General features: G+C 51.7%; 7 protein-coding genes across 7 annotated transcripts; 5 read left to right on the top strand and 2 right to left on the bottom strand.

Annotated features, from left to right (window-relative positions):
- Nucleotides 1–529: 529 nt before the first annotated feature.
- Nucleotides 530–5664, top strand: GT037_001531 (abc drug exporter; the record flags this gene model as incomplete). Its single annotated transcript, XM_038926578.1, has 7 exons — nt 530–1355; nt 1420–2463; nt 2622–2660; nt 2723–4080; nt 4133–4582; nt 4647–5158; nt 5214–5664. 7 exons carry the CDS (start codon nt 530–532, stop codon nt 5662–5664), a joined length of 4680 nt encoding a protein of 1559 aa, XP_038789870.1.
- Nucleotides 5665–7016: 1352 nt separating this feature from the next.
- Nucleotides 7017–9355, top strand: GT037_001530 (phosphoenolpyruvate carboxykinase; the record flags this gene model as incomplete). Its single annotated transcript, XM_038926577.1, has 6 exons — nt 7017–7219; nt 7291–7366; nt 7419–7619; nt 7877–8208; nt 8271–9006; nt 9062–9355. 6 exons carry the CDS (start codon nt 7017–7019, stop codon nt 9353–9355), a joined length of 1842 nt encoding a protein of 613 aa, XP_038789869.1.
- Nucleotides 9356–10226: 871 nt separating this feature from the next.
- On the top strand, nt 10227–10621 carry GT037_001529 (uncharacterized protein; the record flags this gene model as incomplete). Its single annotated transcript, XM_038926576.1, has 2 exons — nt 10227–10329; nt 10389–10621. The coding sequence occupies 2 exons, from the start codon at nt 10227–10229 to the stop codon at nt 10619–10621; spliced, it is 336 nt and encodes a 111-aa protein (XP_038789868.1).
- A 1338-nt stretch (nt 10622–11959) lies between these two features.
- Nucleotides 11960–14866, bottom strand: GT037_001528 (glycosyltransferase family 2 protein; the record flags this gene model as incomplete). The annotated part of the gene is made up of 5 exons (XM_038926575.1): nt 11960–12097; nt 12149–13819; nt 13869–14230; nt 14281–14758; nt 14816–14866. 5 exons carry the CDS (start codon nt 14864–14866, stop codon nt 11960–11962), a joined length of 2700 nt encoding a protein of 899 aa, XP_038789867.1.
- Nucleotides 14867–16566: 1700 nt separating this feature from the next.
- Nucleotides 16567–17550, top strand: GT037_001527 (uncharacterized protein; the record flags this gene model as incomplete). Its single annotated transcript, XM_038926574.1, has 1 exon — nt 16567–17550. The coding sequence occupies one exon, from the start codon at nt 16567–16569 to the stop codon at nt 17548–17550; it is 984 nt and encodes a 327-aa protein (XP_038789866.1).
- Nucleotides 17551–17596: 46 nt separating this feature from the next.
- On the bottom strand, nt 17597–18439 carry GT037_001526 (bacterial bifunctional deaminase-reductase; the record flags this gene model as incomplete). The annotated part of the gene is made up of 1 exon (XM_038926573.1): nt 17597–18439. One exon carries the CDS (start codon nt 18437–18439, stop codon nt 17597–17599), a length of 843 nt encoding a protein of 280 aa, XP_038789865.1.
- Nucleotides 18440–18860: 421 nt separating this feature from the next.
- On the top strand, nt 18861–19520 carry GT037_001525 (nedd8-conjugating enzyme ubc12; the record flags this gene model as incomplete). The annotated part of the gene is made up of 2 exons (XM_038926572.1): nt 18861–18863; nt 18933–19520. 2 exons carry the CDS (start codon nt 18861–18863, stop codon nt 19518–19520), a joined length of 591 nt encoding a protein of 196 aa, XP_038789864.1.
- Between the last annotated feature and the right edge of the window lie 676 nt (nt 19521–20196).

Below are 20196 nucleotides of genomic sequence, written 5' to 3'. Positions count from 1 at the left end.
AACATTATCGAAAAGTCGAGCTTGCGCACACATTTGCTTCTGGAGCGACTGCGCTGCTTTATCCAAACGCCCACGCACCAGCAACTCTCCGCTCCCCGCGGGCACCTAGCGCTTCCGCGGGGCGATCGCGTGTGTGCCAGATCGTGCATCGATCAAAGAGGCGTCAAATCACTTCTCGGCTTGGATACGAGGCTAGATTCCGATTTACCGATCTTGAGTCTAACATCAACATGACATCATCACTTCTCCCCGAACTCTTGACGCGTCGCAAACATGGAGGCCGCAATAAGCGTGCGCACGCAGCAAGGCGTATTTACCTGGCACGGTGACTATGTTATAGTCTTGTGCCCTTCGTCTAGAATCCCAGCAAAGTCAGTAAATTTCGCGGATAGTCCCTTGAGACCGTCGCAAACGGCCACTTCTAGCCATCTTTGTTTATTGTCGATCATTGTATGGTGGATGTCCTCAGAATAGCCTCACGACGATTACTGCTATCAATTAGCTTCCCCTAAATTTGGAACCATTCGCGATGGCGTCTGGCAACGACACTACCGAGAATTCTCTAGGATCCAACCAGCAGCGCTCACATAACGATTTGGAACGACAATCCAATCTCTATTCAAATGTGTCTGACCACAACGACAATGCAAACACGCACAACACTTTCATCTCCAATGCTCTACATACCAGCAGTCGGAGCTATTACGGTGCAGATGGCACGCAGTTGTCTACAGCTTCAAGCAATTCCACAGCGGTAGCATCCCCAGAAGTCCGGTCAATCCAGGATGTCACAAACGAACAACAAGCCAAAGAAACCATGCCTGGAAACGCGGTTATCACACCATCTACCCCTGGCAATGACTACCTTCAAAAGACGACATCGGGAGACCCAGTTGAGGAACATGTAGTTCTTCAAGACGACTCATCCGATTCGGAACATGAAGCAGGCGAGCCATCCATCAAGCCTGCCGCTGTCGCCAAACGGCCTGGTCTGCAGTCAAAGAACTCCAGACCCATGACAGAAGACGACCTGTTCCGCGCCCTGTCCCGACGAATGACGAGTCAGAACAACGGCCTCGGCAAGTCTAACACTAATGCTTCAGGGCGAAGTCAGGAGGAAGAAGATGAGATCAATAAACTCATGTCGAAGATGTTCGGGCGTACTAGACAGGAGGCATCAGAAGAAGAGAAGACCCGGCATCAAGGTGTTATATTTAAACACTTGACAGTCAAGGGCATGGGCATTGGAGCAGCTTTGCAGCCAAGTGTTGGAGATATCTTCCTGAACCCAGTTCGGCTCATCAAGAACCTTGTAACCAAGGGGCCGCGTCAGGCAGCCGGAAAGCCCCCCATTCGTAAGTGGTATTTTTGTACATACTGTATGTGAGACAATTACTGACTTCTTACACCAATATCTAGGAACTCTTCTCGACGACTTCTCTGGATGCATAAGACCTGGTGAGATGGTTCTGGTCCTCGGAAGACCGGGAGCTGGTTGCTCCACATTTCTCAAGATGATCGGTAATCAACGGTATGGATTCGAAGAGATCACAGGCGATGTCTCGTACGGTGGCACAGATGCCGACGAGATGGGCAAGAAGTATCGTTCAGAGGTGCTTTACAATCCCGAGGAAGACCTCCATTACGCGACACTAAAGGTCAAAGACACATTGCGATTTGCTCTGAAGACAAGAACACCTGGCAAAGAATCACGAAAAGAAGGCGAGTCTCGCAAGGACTACGTAAACGAGTTTCTTCGTGTGGTTACCAAACTCTTCTGGATTGAACACACACTGGGTACAAAGGTCGGTAACGAAATGATCCGTGGTGTCTCAGGTGGTGAGAAAAAGCGTGTTTCAATTGCAGAGGCCATGGTCACAAAGGCTTCAGTACAATCTTGGGATAATTCGACGAAAGGCCTCGACGCGAGTACTGCTCTCGAATACGTCCAAAGTCTGCGTTCCCTTACGAACATGGCTCAAATCTCTACTGCCGTAGCGCTCTACCAAGCAGGTGAGTCTTTGTATGACCTTTTCGACAAAGTTCTCCTTATCCACGAGGGACGATGCTGCTACTTTGGACCTACCGAGAAGGCTGCAGACTACTTCAAGAACCTAGGCTTTGTTCAACCCGAGCGTTGGACTACTAGTGACTTCTTGACATCCGTCACAGATGACCACGAGCGACAAATCAAGGAAGGCTGGGAGGACCGCATTCCCCGCACCGGTGCGGCTTTCGGCGAAGCATTCCACAACAGCGAACAAGCCAATGATAACCTTGCTGAGATTGAAGAGTTTGAGAAGGAGACCAAGCGACAGGCCGAAGAACGTCACGAGGCCCGCACCAAGGCTACGAAGAAGAAGAACTTTACCATCTCGTTTCCAGCCCAAGTCGTTGCCTGTACCGATCGCCAATTCCGTGTAATGGTGGGAGATCCGCAATCTCTCATCGGAAAATGGGGAGGTATTCTTTTCCAGGCGCTCATCGTCGGATCGCTCTTTTACAATCTTCCAAACACCGCACAAGGCGTGTTTCCACGTGGTGGTGTCATCTTTTTCATGCAAGTCATATCCTACTAAGCAGTACATGAGACGAGTACTAACTTCACGACCAACCTTTAGGCTTCTTTTCAACGCCCTTCTCGCCCTCGCCGAACTTACGTCTGCTTTCGAGTCCCGGCCTATTTTGTTGAAACACAAAACGTTCTCTTTCTATCGACCAGCCGCCTACGCGATTGCGCAAACCCTGATCGACATGCCCCTGGTGCTAGTTCAAGTTTTCATCTTCGATATCGTGGTTTACTTCATGGCGAACCTGCAACGAACAGCATCTCAGTTCTTCATCAGCTTACTCTTCCTCTGGATCATTACAATGACCATGTATGCTTTCTTCCGAGCTATTGGTGCCTTGGTAGGATCCTTGGATGTTGCAACTCGAATTACTGGTGTTGCCATACAAGCACTCGTCGTATATACTGGTTACCTGATTCCTCCAGCGAAGATGCATCCGTGGTTTTCATGGCTAAGATGGATTAATCCTATCCAATACGGCTTCGAAGGTCTCCTAGCAAACGAATTTTACAACCTGGAGATTCAATGTGTGCCTCCGTTCATCGCGCCGCAGATTCCAGGCGCGCAGGAGCAGTATCAGTCTTGCGCAATTCAAGGTAATACGCCTGGATCTCTTACGGTCTCTGGCCCAGACTACATCTCGGCAGCCTTTGGCTACAGTAGGTCGCACCTGTGGCGCAACTTTGGTTTCATCTGTGCCTTCTTCCTCTTCTTTGTCGCACTCACCGCGTTTGGTATGGAGATCCAGAAACCAAATAAAGGCGGAGGTGCTGTAACAATCTACAAGCGCGGTCAGGTGCCGAAGACTGTTGAGAAGGAGATGGAGACTAAGACTTTGCCCAAGGATGAAGAAGCTGGTAACAGTGAGCCAGTTAGCGAGAAACACTCCTCCAGTGACAACGACGACTCTGACAAGACGGCTGAAGGGGTAGCGAAGAACGAGACTATCTTTACATTCCAAGACATCACCTACACCATTCCATACGAGAAGGGCGAACGGACGTTGTTGAAGGGTGTACAAGGTTTTGTCAGGCCTGGCAAGCTTACTGCCTTGATGGGTGCTTCAGGTGCCGGCAAGACGACACTGTTGAACACCCTCGCTCAGCGCATCGACTTTGGCGTCGTTCGTGGAGACTTCTTGGTCGATGGGAAGCCATTGCCTCATAGTTTTCAACGCAGCACCGGTTTTGCAGAGCAAATGGATGTACACGAATCAACGGCGACAGTACGCGAAGCACTTCAATTCTCAGCACGGTTGAGACAACCTAAAGAGGTACCTATCCAGGAAAAGTACGATTACGTTGAGAAGATCATAGACTTGCTGGAGATGCGCGATATCGCTGGAGCAGCTATTGGTACCGCTGGAAATGGACTCAACCAAGAGCAGAGGAAGCGTCTGACCATCGGTGTGGAGCTTGCAAGCAAACCTGAATTGCTAATGTTCCTTGATGAGCCTACATCTGGCTTGGACTCTGGTGCTGCTTTTAACATCGTCCGGTTCTTGCGCAAGGTAAGTTTGACGAATCTGTACCGTATATGACCACTAACTGACTTGGATTCAGCTCGCGGATGCTGGACAAGCGATTCTTTGCACGATTCATCAGCCCAGTGCTGTTCTATTTGAGCACTTTGACCAGCTCCTGCTTCTCAAATCTGGAGGTAGAACGGTTTATTTTGGTGATCTAGGCCACGACTCGCAGAACCTTATCGAGTATCTTCAGAACAATGGTGCCGAGAAAATCGGCCCCAAGACTAACCCTGCCGAATACATGCTGGAGGCTATAGGTGCTGGCAATCCCGACTATAAGGGCCAGGACTGGGGTGATGTCTGGGAGAAGAGCCCGGAAAACGAAAAGCTGGGCAAGGAGATACAGGAGATCATCGCCAGCAGACGTGACGCATCGAAGAACGATGAAGCTCGTGACGACAGAGAATATGCGATGCCATATATTCAGCAATGGCTTACAGTTGTCAAGCGAAGTTTCGTGGCGATTTGGCGAGACCCTCCATACGTAAGTCATCTCCATCTACGAACTGCATATGAGACATTTACTGACTTCTCACACCTATGTTTAGGTATCAGGTATGGTCATGTTGCACATCATCACTGGATTGTTCAACGGCTTCACTTTCTGGAATCTCGGACAAAGTCAGATCGATATGCAATCACGACTCTTCTCCATCTTCATGACCCTCACTATTGCGCCTCCTCTGATCCAGCAACTACAACCCCGCTTCATCAGCGTGCGTGGCATCTATGAGTCCCGCGAAGGCAGCGCTAAGATCTACTCCTGGACGGCGATGGTATGGGGTACCATACTTAGCGAGTTACCATACCGTATCGTCGCTGGAACCATTTACTGGTGCTGCTGGTACTTCCCACCCAGCTTTCCTCGCGATACGTATACCGCGGCGAGTGTTTGGCTCTTCGTCATGCTCTTCGAGATCTTCTATCTAGGCTTTGGACAGGCCATCGCCTCTTTTGCCCCCAACGAGCTACTCGCGTCACTACTTGTGCCGCTGTTCTTTACTTTCATCGTCTCCTTCTGTGGTGTGGTTGTGCCCTACAACGGACTACCCACATTCTGGTAAGAAATCCCATTTACGAACTGCTTATAACAGGTAGACTGACTGCAGACCTAGGCAATCTTGGATGTACCATTTGACGCCTTTCCGATACCTACTGGAAGGGTTCCTCGCGCTACTTGTGCAAGGACAAGAGATCAGATGCGAGACTAACGAGTTGGCGATCTTTCCACCCCCACCTGGCCAAGACTGTCAGACGTATGCCGGTCAATTCGCGCAGCAAGCGGGGGGTTATGTCGAAGCCCAGCCAGACGGTACTTGTGGATTCTGTCAGTACGCAACGGGCGACGCCTTCGCAGCTTCGTTCAACGTCTTCCCAAAGTCCATCTGGCGCGATTTTGGCATTATGTGGGCCTACATCTTCTTCAATTTTGCAGTCGTCTTCGTCTGCACTTGGCTCTACTTGGGCGGCCTGCGCCAGATCAAGTCATTCTTCAGCCCAGCGGCGCGCAAACAAAAAAAGGAGACGGCGAAGAAGAAGAAGACACAGAGCGGCGATGCAGCTTGAGATAGAAAAAAAAAGAATTCGGCACAGTGTGCAGCGACATGGCTTGCTTGTCGCTGTGAAGATGCGGGTTCCGGAAAACTCCTAGCTTGCCCGCGGCCGGAACGCGCAAGGCTGGGTTAGCACGCAGCTTTGGAACGGCCCATCCCAGCGCAGGGTGGGGCTCATTTCCGCCTCGTGCATTCCCCGCGAAATGCCTCTTGGGGATCTAGAGCATGTGCTAGAGGTTTGGTGTACGTACAGGCTGGACTCTAGCGTTCACCATAGTGCCATTCGTATAGAGATTTTCAAGCGGTGTAGCAATTAATAGTAATTTTTGACAGCGCAGCTGTCATGTGTACGAGCGCGCAGTAGCTTCCACTGTACTTGGCGTCTGAGGACGCAATGAATGTGATGTTCTCTACCGTGGCTGTCGAAGGACATGCGGGATTAACCCACCGCGCATTCGAGATGCTCGGCACTTGACACATGCAAACTCAATCTCGCAAGAAGTCGGGTTAACAAGGCATCGTGAGATGTATCGAAATGCCTCAGCTTTTCCGATTATCAGTGCCATCCGTCCGAGGCGCTTGATTTGTGCATTGTGAGATCGAGAGCTAAGCCGAACAGCGTTCCATCATCGTGCAGGGGTTTGTGTGGATCGCAAACCGCACACGAGCTGGAACCGGAACTGTGGTATCTTGCACCGCCTCGCTGTGGCCAGGCTACGCTATCTGCTATTGATTATCGTGATGCGCGCAGTACTGACGCAAAGTTGCTGTGTTGGAGATATGCGGCATTTGCTGCAGGTACCTCGTAATTGTTCCAGTAGACCTCGGAAAAGCATCACACGGTCGACGATTCAATCGCATGCCGGCGAAAAATAGGCCAAGACGTGGCTATAGCCGAATTGTGGCCAATGAAACAATGACGAAAGGTCGTTGAGCCTTTACCGCATCCAGCGAGCGTGAATGTGGGGTAAGTGCGATCAGCCCCTCCAGCCAATGCCAGCCCGCGCATTGCAGTTCACGCAGTCGTTACAATCGTCACGAGGGCTCCGTTGCAGCGAAAATGTCATCGACCATGACACAACAGTGACCGCAAACCTCCCCTTAGTTTTAGTTTTGGAACATAGGAGATCCATGCGCATCGGCTTAAGATTCATCGGCCATAAAGCTGGTGGTTGTGGTTACACTTGCCGGGCACTCCTTCCGAAGTTACCCAGCTCTCGTGCCCAGCTCCGCGTTATTTTCGTCCCTCGTGAGCCGACCGGCACTCCCACTACCCAAACACGCACCATTACCCAATCAGCTCCAGTAGCGCTAGCTTGTCCCCGGCCCAGCATTGCCAGACTGAGCGCAGACGACGTCGTCAGAATGGCTTCGAATGGTATTAAAGCTACCTCGGACCCCGTCATTCGAACAGCAAGCCCAGCTCCTTTGGCCCAAGACTTTGCCCGTCAACAGGTGTCAAAACAACAGCGTTCCAATTTCCACTCGTCTTCCATCTCTCCACTCATATCCAACACCATGGTTTCTCAAAGCGTCAACAAGACAAACCTCCATCCTTCCGGCGTTGCGTGCGTGACCCTGCCTTTCCAAGGTCAATTGACCTGAAATAGGTAAACAAAGACTGACATGCTTCTCACAGGCCGAACAAGGAACACACGGAGATTGAAGAAGCCCTCCACGACAAGGCACACATCGACTATGACCGTGTAGCCATTGTAAGCTTGCCGCATGCATAAACCTCGATTCCAACACTAACAAGTCCACTAGATCGCCAACCCTTCAGTCGCTGCCCTCTACGAAGATGCGCTCGTATATGAGACTGGTTCAGCCATCACAGCTTCAGGCGCCCTTTCAGCATACTCAGGGGCGAAGACTGGCCGCTCACCCTCGGATAAGCGCATCGTCGAGGAAGACACGTCAAAAGACGATGTTTGGTGGGGCCCAGTCAACAAGCCGATGAAGACCGACGTAAGTGTTTCTCCGCATTCCCTAATCCCTTTAAACTTCTGCCTTACGTCAAACCGCGGTTTGGCTTGTGAAATTTTGGCGGCAGACGTCATGTACGCTAGCCACATACCCGATGGAGTTCGCATCCCTGCACGTGGCGGTTCTGGGGCTCGGCTGCCCCGCATCTTTGCGCCTGCATGACGGATCAAAGTTCCATCGATCCATGCGGAAGACCATCACGTGCGCATCTTGTTCCATTTGCTAACCTTGTCGTATAGGTCTGGCGTATCAACCGTGAGCGTGCTATCGACTACCTCAACACCAGGAACCGCATCTACGTCGTCGATGGCTTTGCCGGCTGGGATGAGCGCTACAGGATACGCGTACGAGTCGTCTGCGCTCGTGCCTACCATGCTCTCTTCATGCGCAACATGTTGATCCGTCCTTCAAGAGAAGAATTGGAACACTTCGAGCCCGACTACACCATCTACAATGCTGGTGCTTTCCCTGCCAACAGGTACACGAGTGGTATGACCTCGTCAACATCCGTTGCCCTTAACTTTGCCGACAAGGAGATGGTTATCCTCGGTACCGAATACGCTGGTGAGATGTAAGCAACGCCCCTACATGAGCTTTCTGAGGCATGCACTGACATTATATGCCATCATCTAGGAAGAAGGGTATTTTCACTGTGCTCTACTACGAGATGCCCGTCAAGCACAACGTCCTCACTCTGCATTCGTCAGCGAACGAGGGTATCGAGAACAAGGATGTTACTGTTTTCTTCGGTCTTTCCGGAACCGGCAAGACCACTTTGTCTGCCGACCCCAAGCGTGCCTTGATCGGTGACGACGAGCACTGCTGGAGTGACACTGGTGTCTTCAACATTGAGGGTGGCTGCTACGCCAAGTGCATTGGTCTCTCTGCCGAGAAGGAGCCAGACATTTACGGCGCCATCCGCTTCGGATCCATCCTCGAGAACGTCGTTTTTGACCCTACAACCCGTATTGTTGATTACGACGATGACACCCTGACCGAGAACACTCGCTGCGCCTACCCCATCGAGTACATTGAGAACACCAAGATCCCCTGCATCTCAGACGGCCACCCCAAGAACATTGTCCTCCTTACCTGCGACGCTCGCGGTGTCCTTCCTCCTATCTCCAAGCTCAGCCCCGAGCAAACCATGTACCACTTTATCTCTGGTTACACCTCCAAGATGGCCGGTACCGAGCAGGGTATCACCGAGCCCCAAGCCACCTTCTCCTCTTGCTTCGCTCAACCCTTCCTCGCCCTGCACCCAATGCGCTACGCCAAGATGCTTGCGGAGAAGATTCAGCAACATGGTGCCAACGCCTGGCTCCTCAACACCGGCTGGGTCGGTGCCGGTGCCACCACAGGCGGCAAGGTAAGCCAAGACTCTCCAACACATACATGCGAACACATGCTAATATTCTCCCTAGCGTTGCCCTCTCAAGTACACCCGTGCTATCCTCGACGCCATCCACTCTGGCGAGCTCGCCAACGTCGAATACGAAACCTACGAAACCTTCGGTCTCTCCGTCCCCAAGACCTGCCCCAACGTCCCTGACGAGCTGCTCAACCCTGCCAAGTCATGGAACGGTACCGCCGACTTCAAGGGCGAAGTCGAGAAGCTCGGCAAGCTCTTCATGGAGAACTTCAAGAAGTACGAAGACCAGGCCACCAAGGAAGTCATTGAGAGTGGTCCACACGTATGCTGCTGCCCCAAGCACTAGATGGTTGATTTCAGTTCCGACATATCTTTCTTACTTTTTTGACAGACTGATTAGCGGTTTTCCTTTACTATCCCGCGGTCGAGCGATCACTCCAATCGACGTCAGCGGCTATTCCTTTCCCCTTTTGGTTGTGGGCACAAAAGGCCCATGGATGGATGCAGGATATGATATCACGGCTTCCCTATCTTAATTGTTTGCTTGATGGACGTTCTGTTGTATGTATACACACTTTTGGCGTTGTTGTTCCAATTGTGTAGCATTGCATGGCTGGTGACGAGAAGAGAAGATAGCGTATCAGCTTCTATATGGAGCGGGCGTGAGAGAGATACAAAATTTCATAATGTTCATTTTGACTTGCGACATTGCATAGTGAACCACAATACCGACAATTATCAGTAGAAGCATGTTCATCGTCAACATACGTCATTGTGTCTCTTAAAAATATAGTCTATCTAAGATTTCCTTGTGCTATCAACATATGCATCCAAGAATATCTTTGAGGTAGATTTCGTCAAGGATAACTCAGGTGAATGATTTTCTCCAATAAGATTAGAGTCGGCTATCCTGAACGAAATTTCAGGTCAGAAACTTGTCTCCCTTCATGTTCTGTGGCGAGCCGTCAGATCCGGGGTTTCGATGCAGATGATTGCCCGTTCTGGAACCCTGCAGGAATGGAGTAACGAGGCTGCGCCCCACCAGGCAACCAACGCTATTGTCAGCCGACGGATAGTCATCGAAAGGAGCCCTGTAGTGGGCTGCAACATCATAAAAATCCTTTGCCTTGTCCTTTATGCACGTCGCATCAACGATGTAATATTCTGAAGTCGGATAGTTTACCAAGGCACGGCAAAGTAGCGCTCCGTAATCGACGATGTCTCAGCAGGGTGGCACCTATCGCCCCCCGGGGTCTCTGTTGTCATATCAGATTCGCGTAGGTAATAGGACATTGGGCTCAAAGCCCACGAGCAAAGAAGGTAACGCAGTTGTCCAGTCACGCATCAAATCGTCTTACTCGACTGACTCTTGGTGGAAGCACACGATACCAACGTTTCGAAACCATTGACCGACGACCAACGTTCCGATAACGAAAAGGAACTCGGCGAAGAATGGGAGGTCGTTGAGTGGCCTGTTGTAGAGGACAAGGAAGAGCATGGCCCTTGTGACGGCTGCAGGACATATAGGAGTCAGTTCAAGCTTGAATTGGGTACTGGTAGTTGGAAGACAACTGTTTGCGACTGGGAGGCGAATGTTAGGGTTGCCTCGTGAATCCTGACTGCGTGCAATGTCTTGATGAGATGGATGGATTGTAAATGAACGACGGTACACACAACCATGACCATACTCGACCAACAATTTCCTGAGATTTAGTGCACAACGTAATAAGTAATCACTTTTCCAACACCTCCTAAATGCTCACAAGGGTTGTTTCCATGCTAACCATTTCTTCATCCTATAGGAGTCTACTACGACGCTCTCAAGTGCGGCAACAACAACACCCTCCTCTCTACCATCCCAACTGCCACAAAGAAGATCGGTCAGTTCCACAAAATCCCACATACTAAGAAGCGATCATGTATATCCCGCCCCAACCTCACCAAGCAACCCAGTTCAACATCTTCCTCCAAAACTTCTACTCGGGCAAGACGATGCAAAGAATATCTCGGCACAACTCCGCCTTGTCAATCTTGTCACCAACAGATCCAACGATCACCTCATCATCATCAGCAATAAACCGATTTACATCGAGTAAACCCTCAACAACGCCGTTGTTTCCATCCAGCCCACCGAATTCTTCTCTTTCTCCTTACCGCTCTTCTTCCTCTTCTTCCTCTTCTTCACCACCAGCCCTGATTCTTGACTTGGAATCAATAGTACTATCCAAGAGATACGCACAGTCCAGAGCTTTCACAAGTCTGACTCCACCTACTTTGAATGCAAACAGATTGATGGCAAGCATGCTGCGAAGAGACAGTATAGAGCTTTCACTCGTCCGGCTCAACAGGGCCCAAATACGGCCTTTTACTGGGCCAGTTGGGCGTAGCGGTGGTTGAGAGTGCGGAAAACACGAGGGTCATGTGCCATGTTAGGCATGGAGGTTTAACGAGAAAAGTGAAGAAGAAAAGGAGCGAAAATGGACCAAAGATATCGATACTCGGGTGGGATTTCAGAACGAAAAAGAAGCAGAAGTTGGAACAGACCCGCAGCGTGTGACGTAAACCAGTAAATAAATGACTACATGATCAATGGACGAAGCATTTGTCTTTTTTTTTAAACATATTCTGGTATTCAATCTAGAATAAAACACCCCGCAAGAGCAAAGCTAATCGTGCAAATGTGATATACGGTATATCTCCTCCATTTCCCATAGTAGTTTCGCAAAATGTGACAACCCCCCCAAACATTTCAGTACAAGATGGTACAAGGGCGGGTCATGATCTTGAGGTATTTTTGTTGTTAAACAGACCACGTAGCTCCTAGCTCGCGCTGGAACACCAAGAAACGCCAACATGATTAAGTGGGAATCGAAGGCATGGGGGAAATGCAAAGGTCTGGCCGTTGCCGTCAAGGCTTGGTGGTTCGACCAGGTGGTGGCTTGGGGACCATCTACCTCTTTCTAACACAGAAGAAGAGACCAGTGCGGCCAAGGAACCAAATACATCCGATGAAACGGACAATAGCAAGAGCAGCGGTAGCCCATAGAAGGGCCTGGAAGAAATGGGCGGTTCTGCCCGAGGCGCTAGACTGTTATTTTGTTAGTAATTATCATTCAGAGCGATCAGGGCAAAAACTTACAGAGAAACCAAAGCGGTCAAAGTTATCCTGGGTGATGACAACCGCAAGAGTGGCATTTGAACCGATCCAAGCCGTACACAAATGGGTACGGAAAGACTTGTAGGAATCCTCTAGTGTCTTCTCGTCATTCTCGACAGGCGGTACGTAAGGAGCAAGAGCGCGCTTGACGGTAGCTTCAAACTGGCTGTCGATGTCGGCTTGTGGCAGATCCGGTTCCTCGATGACGTTGGATTTACCGTCAGCGCCCTTTTCTGTCTTGGCAGAAGGAAGCGCCTCTGCCTTGTCGGAACCCTTGGTACCCCAGGAAACGTCGTGCCAGTTCGAGAAGGCGTAGACGTTGAGGATGTTGACGTAGGACGACATGATGAGCAGGTATTGCGGGAACGAGGTGAACATGTGCCATGGGTCCATGTACAGGAACGAGGCGACGTAGTAGAGACCAAAGGTAGCCGCAAGCGCGATGATGATGATACCGACTCCGCTGGACGAGAAGAAAGATGAGGCAAATGCTTCTGGTGACGAGGTATCGAGTTTCTGCGACGACGGGTTCGTGAATGCCTGGACAACGAGGTAGATGGACAGGATGACGATGTAGAACTGGATAAGTGCGAAGACAGAGAAAGAGACCAGGTAGGTCCACTTGGAACCCTTTGGACGGTTACCGAAGGCCAGAATAAATTGCAGGACCAGGAATGCCAGGTAGAGGTAGGTGACGATGACGTTGAAGATGGGCGTGGCAGTGTTTCCAAATGGCCAGGCATCCCGATCATCGGTTTTGGTGCCGACAAGTGACATGATGACGACGGTAGTGAGCCAGAAGGAAGCCAGGGAGAACCAAGCCATAATGGTTTGGAATATGTTGTAGAGCATTTGGATGTGCAGGAAGAACATGCGGACCAGGTTGTGGCCACTCTTGTACATGCGACCGAAATGCAGAAGAGAGTAGATACCGGCAGCGAAAGAACCGTTCAGCCAACGACGACGCTGACCGATGAATTCAGCAACACCTTCGGGAACATCGGTTTCACCTTTGGAGGCCTTGATGTAGGTAAGATGCCACTTGGAGCCAGCCTTGGCGACGAGTTCGAAACATAGAATACGATCCTCGGCCAAGAACATGTTCTTTTTGAAAATGTTCATGCCCTCGATACCCTTCTTTCCGAGAATCTTGGCGAGTGTGTGGTCACCGTGGAAGTACTGCTCGAGCGGCCTGCCCATGATGGCGCGGTATCGGTAGGCAGAGAAAGCACCAGGCAAGACAGACACGTATCCGAAGGAGGATTCTAGCGGCTTGTCGAGAATGTTACTGATCTTGTACTCGAAGTTCTGTGCGGCCACGAGCGGGTTGAGGAGGTTCTTCCAGCCTTTTCCCAACATAGCGTGAATCTCACCACAAGCACCACCGAGATCCTTGTCGTTGTAGAAACCTTCCCAGAGGGCGAGAAGCGACTTGGGTCCAGGCTTTGTACCCGCGTCGAGCAGAATGCAGACTTCAGGGTTCAGGATACGACCAATGGCAGTGAAAAGCCATCTGTGCGAGTTGATCTTCTTGGTGTTCTTCTGCTTCAAGCAAAACATCATCTGGACAGGAGGAAGCGTGCTGGCGCTGTCATCGTGCGGGCGAATGAGCTGCTGGTTGGGCGTTACGGACAATTGCGTGGTGTATTCGAACTTGGCTTGTTAGCTGGAAAGGATGAGACTGATGACGACGCAAACTTACAATGTGGGCAACAGTCTCGTTTCCGTCGATATCTTTCTTCATGACACCGTCCTGGTAAATACCGATGGTGGCGAGCAGGTCGAGAGTGCCCTTGTCGCAAGGGTCGATACCGTCGAAGACAAGGCACACAACAATCTTCTGCCAGGCTGGGCCACCCTTGTTCCAGAACTCGGATTTCTTCAGGTTGACAATGTCGCGGATGTTTTGCATGACACCGTGCAGAGTACGGGCGGTAAGGACCTTGTCTTCATTGTAGTAGGTGACGGCAATGAGAAGCTCCGTGTGGCGGTTGTACATGGCAGGACGCAGATTGTAGCCATTCTTGAGGGTGAAGTCGTTGGGGTCGCATGTCGCGGCCGTGTCTACAGCTGTTAAAGGCGGACGGAAAAGTTGGGTAGAATGTAAGACTTACAGCGCATGTGTGTAAACTCCTCGCTGCCGCTCTCGAGGTCATTGCGGTACTTGGCCTGGATGGCGTTCTGGATGGCCGAAGGCACAGGGTAGTCGGCACTCAGGACGGAGCCCTGGACAAGCTTGACCTTACGTGTCATACCACGCTTGAGACCACCGGCGGCACCTCCGCCGGGCTGCTGTCGCTGCCTCCATGCCTCGGTTGAGCTGGTCTCGCTCCTCTGGTATGGTGATGGAGCTCGCTGAGGAGCGCCGAACTCGCCCGGAGAGTCGTAACCGCCCGTCGCCGAGTAGGCAGAGCCGTCGTGGGCCTGGCCGGGGTATTGTGTTGGCCTGTCGGTGGCATACGACTCGGTCAAGCTGTAGGTCGAGTGTGGGCGGACCTCAGGGTTGCCGTAGAAAGGGTCTGAGTGGGCGCCGGTAGGGTTTTCGTGCAGGAGCGAGCGACCAACTTCGTCATCATGCTCCTGGCGGTCGTACTGGGTAGCTGTCAGTATGTGGTGCCTTTTGCTGCCCGCGGGTTCAGGGGCGCCTACGCCAGTGTTGGGGTCTCCAAGGTTATAACCTTGGTTATTGTTGTACGCCATGACGTGCTGCAGTCCACGGGCCGGCGCTGCAGATGGCGATGTTATCGAGAAAAAGGAATAGGCGGTGGAGAAGGATAGTGTTGAGATAGAGAAAAGTAGTCAGCGCACAACTCGGGGTGTCGCTTGATAAAGGTGGATGGAATGTCTGGGGCGCTTCAGGGCTGAGAAAGCTGAAGGGACGCGCGCTATACCCCTTGGAGCGGGATGGGGAGGGTTGCGCTAGGAAAACGGCCGCGCTGAAACACGACTTATTGGTCGACTCCAAGTGCTGCCAGGTTTCAGCTTGTAGGCGGGCGCTCCTTTAACGAAAGTGCTTTCGTGGGACTGTCTCGACAAAGAACTGGCAATCGCCTCTACTTGAATTCACCAACGACGGAAAACCTGCTGGCGGTGAGGCACACGAGTAGAGCACATGGCAGTCGCCGTCGTCTGTCAGTGTGGCGCTAGACCGGCCACGACGGCTAAAATTAGAGACAGGCCTTAATCAGCTCCACGCTTATACCTGCTCAGCCTCACCCAGAATCTACCCTTTTCGCTGTTGCTGGGCGTATACTGCGCAGCCACTATGCCTACATCTGCTTTGGTTTCACTCTGCAGACTGCCGTATGCACAACAACGCTCGCCGCTGCAAAGTGGCTTGACATGGACAAGATGGCTCCCGTCTCTGGCTGCGCGTCGAATGTCTCAAGCTAGGGGTAGTAGCACGGTCGACGTCAGCATCCTTCCAAGGTTGCTCCGCAGGCGGATCCACTCCCACAGATCTTCACGTTCTCTACAAAGGGTTACATGCATTGGCACTGTAACCCATGCTACCAAAGTATACGAGTGCATAGTCGGAGCGATTGATACTTTGAATAGGCCCGGTACATTTTCGGTTCGTCACTACACGTCGCCACATCAGTTTCTGCACGCATAGCTGCATTGCTCCCACGGCGACTTTGTTTGGCTGCTGCTAAGGTCGCTCCATGGCAGTGCGTTGACAGGGTCCAGGCTGTTGGTGAGGTCTCCTATCCGCTGCAGTGGGTCGCCGTTGTAGGCTTGTTCCTGGACCCTTCATCTCTCCGCTGGCTCACATCTCTACCGCCATGCACTCGACACATTGGCAGCTCGATGCAGGCGCATGCTCTACATGGGTCTGTTACGCGCCGTCGGACATTTAAGCTAGCTTCCAACGGCGATGCAGAGTCGCTGCCATCAATTCTTCTCGACGTCGCATTTGTCTAAATGACCAACACAGGACGCCCATGGGCAAGAGCCTGTGCGCTTCACCCAAGACATCACGTGCCATCTTAACCATTAGTTCCTAGCTGTTCAAAAGAAGACACTCTCAAGCTCCCTCTCTCGGTAGCGACAGGAAAGCAATGCGATGCGTTCCTTCCTGCCTTCCTTTTTGCTTGAACATGACAGCGCGGGGAAGGGCAGCTCGCACCTTCCGTCATCCGCGTCTCAACAAAACACAAACTTGTATACTTGTTATGGATGTCAGCCACACCACCAAAATAGTTCGTTTTCCTTTCCTGAAAGCAGCACGTTGATGATTCCCATTCTTGGCCCGCGTCATATCCGGTACGACTGCCCCGCATCGTGGTACTGTCCATTATAGTCGAGACTGCAGTGACTGAACCTCCTGTTCGCTCTCTACCAAGCTTCAAACCCAGTCCTCGTAGACCCGCCATATCCGCTAAGCGGTACGAGCCGCCATGGCCTCAGCCGCACCACTAGTGGGCCTACCGAGATCCAAGTCCAAGGCTTCATCAACATCCGCCACGGCCACCGTCGTGTCAGCAGCTGGGGCTCACGTCGGTGCTTCTCAATGGAGAGCGCCCGATAACCCCGACTTTGTTCATCCGGATCATGTAATTCCACTACCGAGCTATCCGAGTGCGGACAATCTCATCATTGTTTGCTGCCATGCCATCTTCCTTCCGAATGCAGACGACGCCAGCTTCCCACTGCGCAGTCCTCACTACGAGCCTAATTGGCTGCTAGCGCCCTTCCAAAAGTCAGACGAGGCAACAGGCAAGATAGGCGAGCATGAGACGTTCCTGGCTCATGTCAAAGCTGGTATCGATGCTTTGACTGTTGGAACGGACGCAGAACACCCTCCTAAAAGCATCCTTGTCCTCAGTGGTGGAGCCACCAAACGCTCGGAATCCCTAAAGACGGAGGCACGCTCATACTATCATGCAGCCCTAGCAGAAGAGTTGGCAGAAGGCCATATGGGTGGTGGACGAACCCATCGACTACACAACAGAGGCTATATCTTACTAGAAGAGCAAGCAACCGATTCATTCCAAAACCTATTATTCAGCATCCTTTTATTCAGAGAAGCTACCGGCAGCTACCCAAAACGAATCCGCGTCATTACACATGCTTTCAAGGCGAGACGCTTCCTAGATCTACATGCCCCAGCAATACGATGGCCAAAAGAGCGTATCCAGGTTCAGGGCATCGACCCGGTTATGTCGAGCAGCGAGTTAAGAAACACACTTCGTGGGGAGGAAGAGAATGGATATACGGCATGGGAAAGTGATCCTTTAGGTACCGGAGATCTTCTAGGCGGAAAGAGACAGCTTCGTGGATGGGATGCTAGCAAAGGGGCCAAGCACTTTCAGGGTTTCGAAGATAGTGTCAAAGACTTATTTCAGGGCACGGTATCTGACGAACTGCCATGGATAAGCTAGCCTAGAATATGCTCAAGTCTTACATACACCCTACCTATAGTACTTCTCATTGTCGGAGTTCCTTGTTCGGTCGCCCGCAAAGTACTACATCTTCTCCTAATGGTATCCATTTCGTGTCTTTCAATCTCCTTACAGGCAACTGCTTCGACCCGCCGTCTGGACATACTTGGACACCGCCTTTACCGAGCCATGTCGGAGCAATCGTAACAATGACAGAGTCTACTAGATTATAGGCAAGGTCGCGTCCTAGTATATTGTTGATCACGAAGCCACCACCTTCGATCATTACACTTCCGATACCCCGACGCAACAAAGCGTCAAGAATGACGTGCCATGTTGAATACACCGTATTGAAATCTTCGGCCGTGGGTCCCAGAAGTATCACTTCGCCACCTACACTTTCGAGGACGGCTCTTTTAGAGTCAGACGGCTCCACGCACGTCATAATGTAAGGTGCCTTTCCCTTTCCTTCTTTAGCTAGTCTTATCACTTTATTTTCTTCGCTATATTCCCATCGTCCATGTGGATCAACGACAACTGGTCTTGGCTGCCCGTCAAGTCCTTCACCACCATAACCACCCACACCTTCGATCCGGCAATTCAACGATGGGTTGTCGGCAATAGCTGTCCCAACTCCGACCAGAATGGCATCATGTCTTGATCTCAGGAAATGCGTCATGGCTTTCGATTGCGGTCCGGATAGCGCTGTCTGTACTCCTGGTGCAATTGCTAGTTGGCTATCTAGGGAAGTAGCGAAGGTTAAGGTGACGAAGGGCTTGTCAGATGGGAGCCGTCGGACTGGGGATAATGGCAGAGGGGGTAGATAGTCCACGATTTGTTCGCTCTCTGGACCTGAGAATTGTAACGCATCTCTTGTTGGTACTTCCATCATCCTTGTTGTAACTGTTTTTCCTTTGTCCTGCGGAAGTTTGGCTGGTGTTCATACAGACATCTGAGGACCTCGTGATGACTAAGTCGTGGAGTGGGCGTCGCCGCCCCACGTCGCATGCACGGACGGAGGCCCGACGATCGTGGCAGCCTACCCAACTTATCCTCACTGTCACGTACAATTTCCCTAGGCCCTTCTCCTTGTTTGGCGTTTGTGATTTCGCAGGTATCTGTCCTCGCACCTCCTCTGCTTATCCTCACCTGTCTCGCGACCGTCCGCTGGTCTCTTACCTCTCGCTGGCCAATTGCCCCGCGATCCTCTCACGCGCGCCCATCATAAAGCACACCCACGCGGTTATATCAATACAGGCAGTAGCCCAGACGCCACCAAAAATACCGCCAAGATGATGAAAATATGGTCTATGGTAGGTCACTACCCTTCTGGGACCGCAAGTGCCAGGTCGTACGACAGCAAAGGCTAACACCCCTTGCAGAAGAAGCAGCAGCAGCAGGACGAGGCTGCAGCAGCTGCCTCGAGCAAGAAGAAGAAGGTCACCCCAGCCCAATTACGCACACAGAAAGGTACCGCCATCCCTACTTCACCCACGTCTTCGCGCGCAAAAGCTAACGCGATCACAGATCTCGAAGAGCTATCCCTTGGTACAACAATGAAGACGCACTTCCCTAACCCCGACGATATCCTTAACTTCGAGCTCACAATCGACCCCGACGAGGGCATGTACAAGGGCGGACGCTTCAGGTTCGACTTCAAGATCAACCAGAACTTCCCTCACGACCCGCCAAAAGTCAAGTGCACACAGAAGATTTACCACCCGAACATCGACCTTGAGGGAAACGTCTGCTTGAACATTCTGCGAGAAGACTGGAAGCCGGTGTTGAACTTGAATGCGGTTGTTGTTGGGTTACAGTTTCTGTTCCTTGAGCCAAACGCGTCGGACCCGCTGAACAAGGAGGCTGCGGAGGATCTCAAGCAGAACCGAGAGGGCTTCAAGCGCAATGTGCGCGCATCGCTCGGTGGTGGAACGGTCAAGGGACAGAGCTTTGATCGCGTGCTCAAATGAGCAGTATGGTAAATGGCTAAAGCAACACAAAGCTCTTCCGCAGCAATACCCCAAAGCGCCAGTTGGAAGACGGATCTATCACGACGGAACGATACCGAGCCAAGGGCTCGACGCAGGATGTGGACTGACGCTTGGGGGAGGATCGGGGGGTGGGCATGTCTACAACTTAGCGACTGCATGCAGGGTCTGGCGCAACATGTAGAAGGTGCATGGCGTATCACACGGGGTGCAATATAGTCTTCCAAGATCTCTCACAATATAGATGCATATTTGCGTACAAAGAATGACTCAATGTGTGTGTTGTACTTGATGTGACTGTGGTAATTGCCCAAACTATGGCGTCACCGACAGACCAGTCCGTATCCGTCTTTTAACACGGGATCGAGGCAACGGCCACACGCAAACCATACTGCGAAACACTGCACTCACTGCTCGCTGTATACATGTCAAAGGCACCAAGCCCGCCGCTAGGACTGCGGTGAGTACCACTAGGTCATCGGCCGCCACGCATCATCAGTATGACTGGATCCAGCGCTGCCTCCAACCATCAGAACCGCACTCGGAGACACGCATGCCTCCCCGAAGACCCTCCAGCCCCCCTGCTAGCACTCAATCACCATGCTGTGATTGGCCAGTCACGCGAACGGCCTGGTCTGGGGCAGCGATAATCGGCATG

Source organism: Alternaria burnsii (assembly GCF_013036055.1).
Source record: "Alternaria burnsii strain CBS107.38 chromosome Unknown 750, whole genome shotgun sequence".
Lineage (NCBI taxonomy): Eukaryota > Fungi > Ascomycota > Dothideomycetes > Pleosporales > Pleosporaceae > Alternaria > Alternaria burnsii.
Note: the sequence above shows the minus strand (reverse complement) of the source record. Positions and strands in the feature narration are given on the sequence as shown.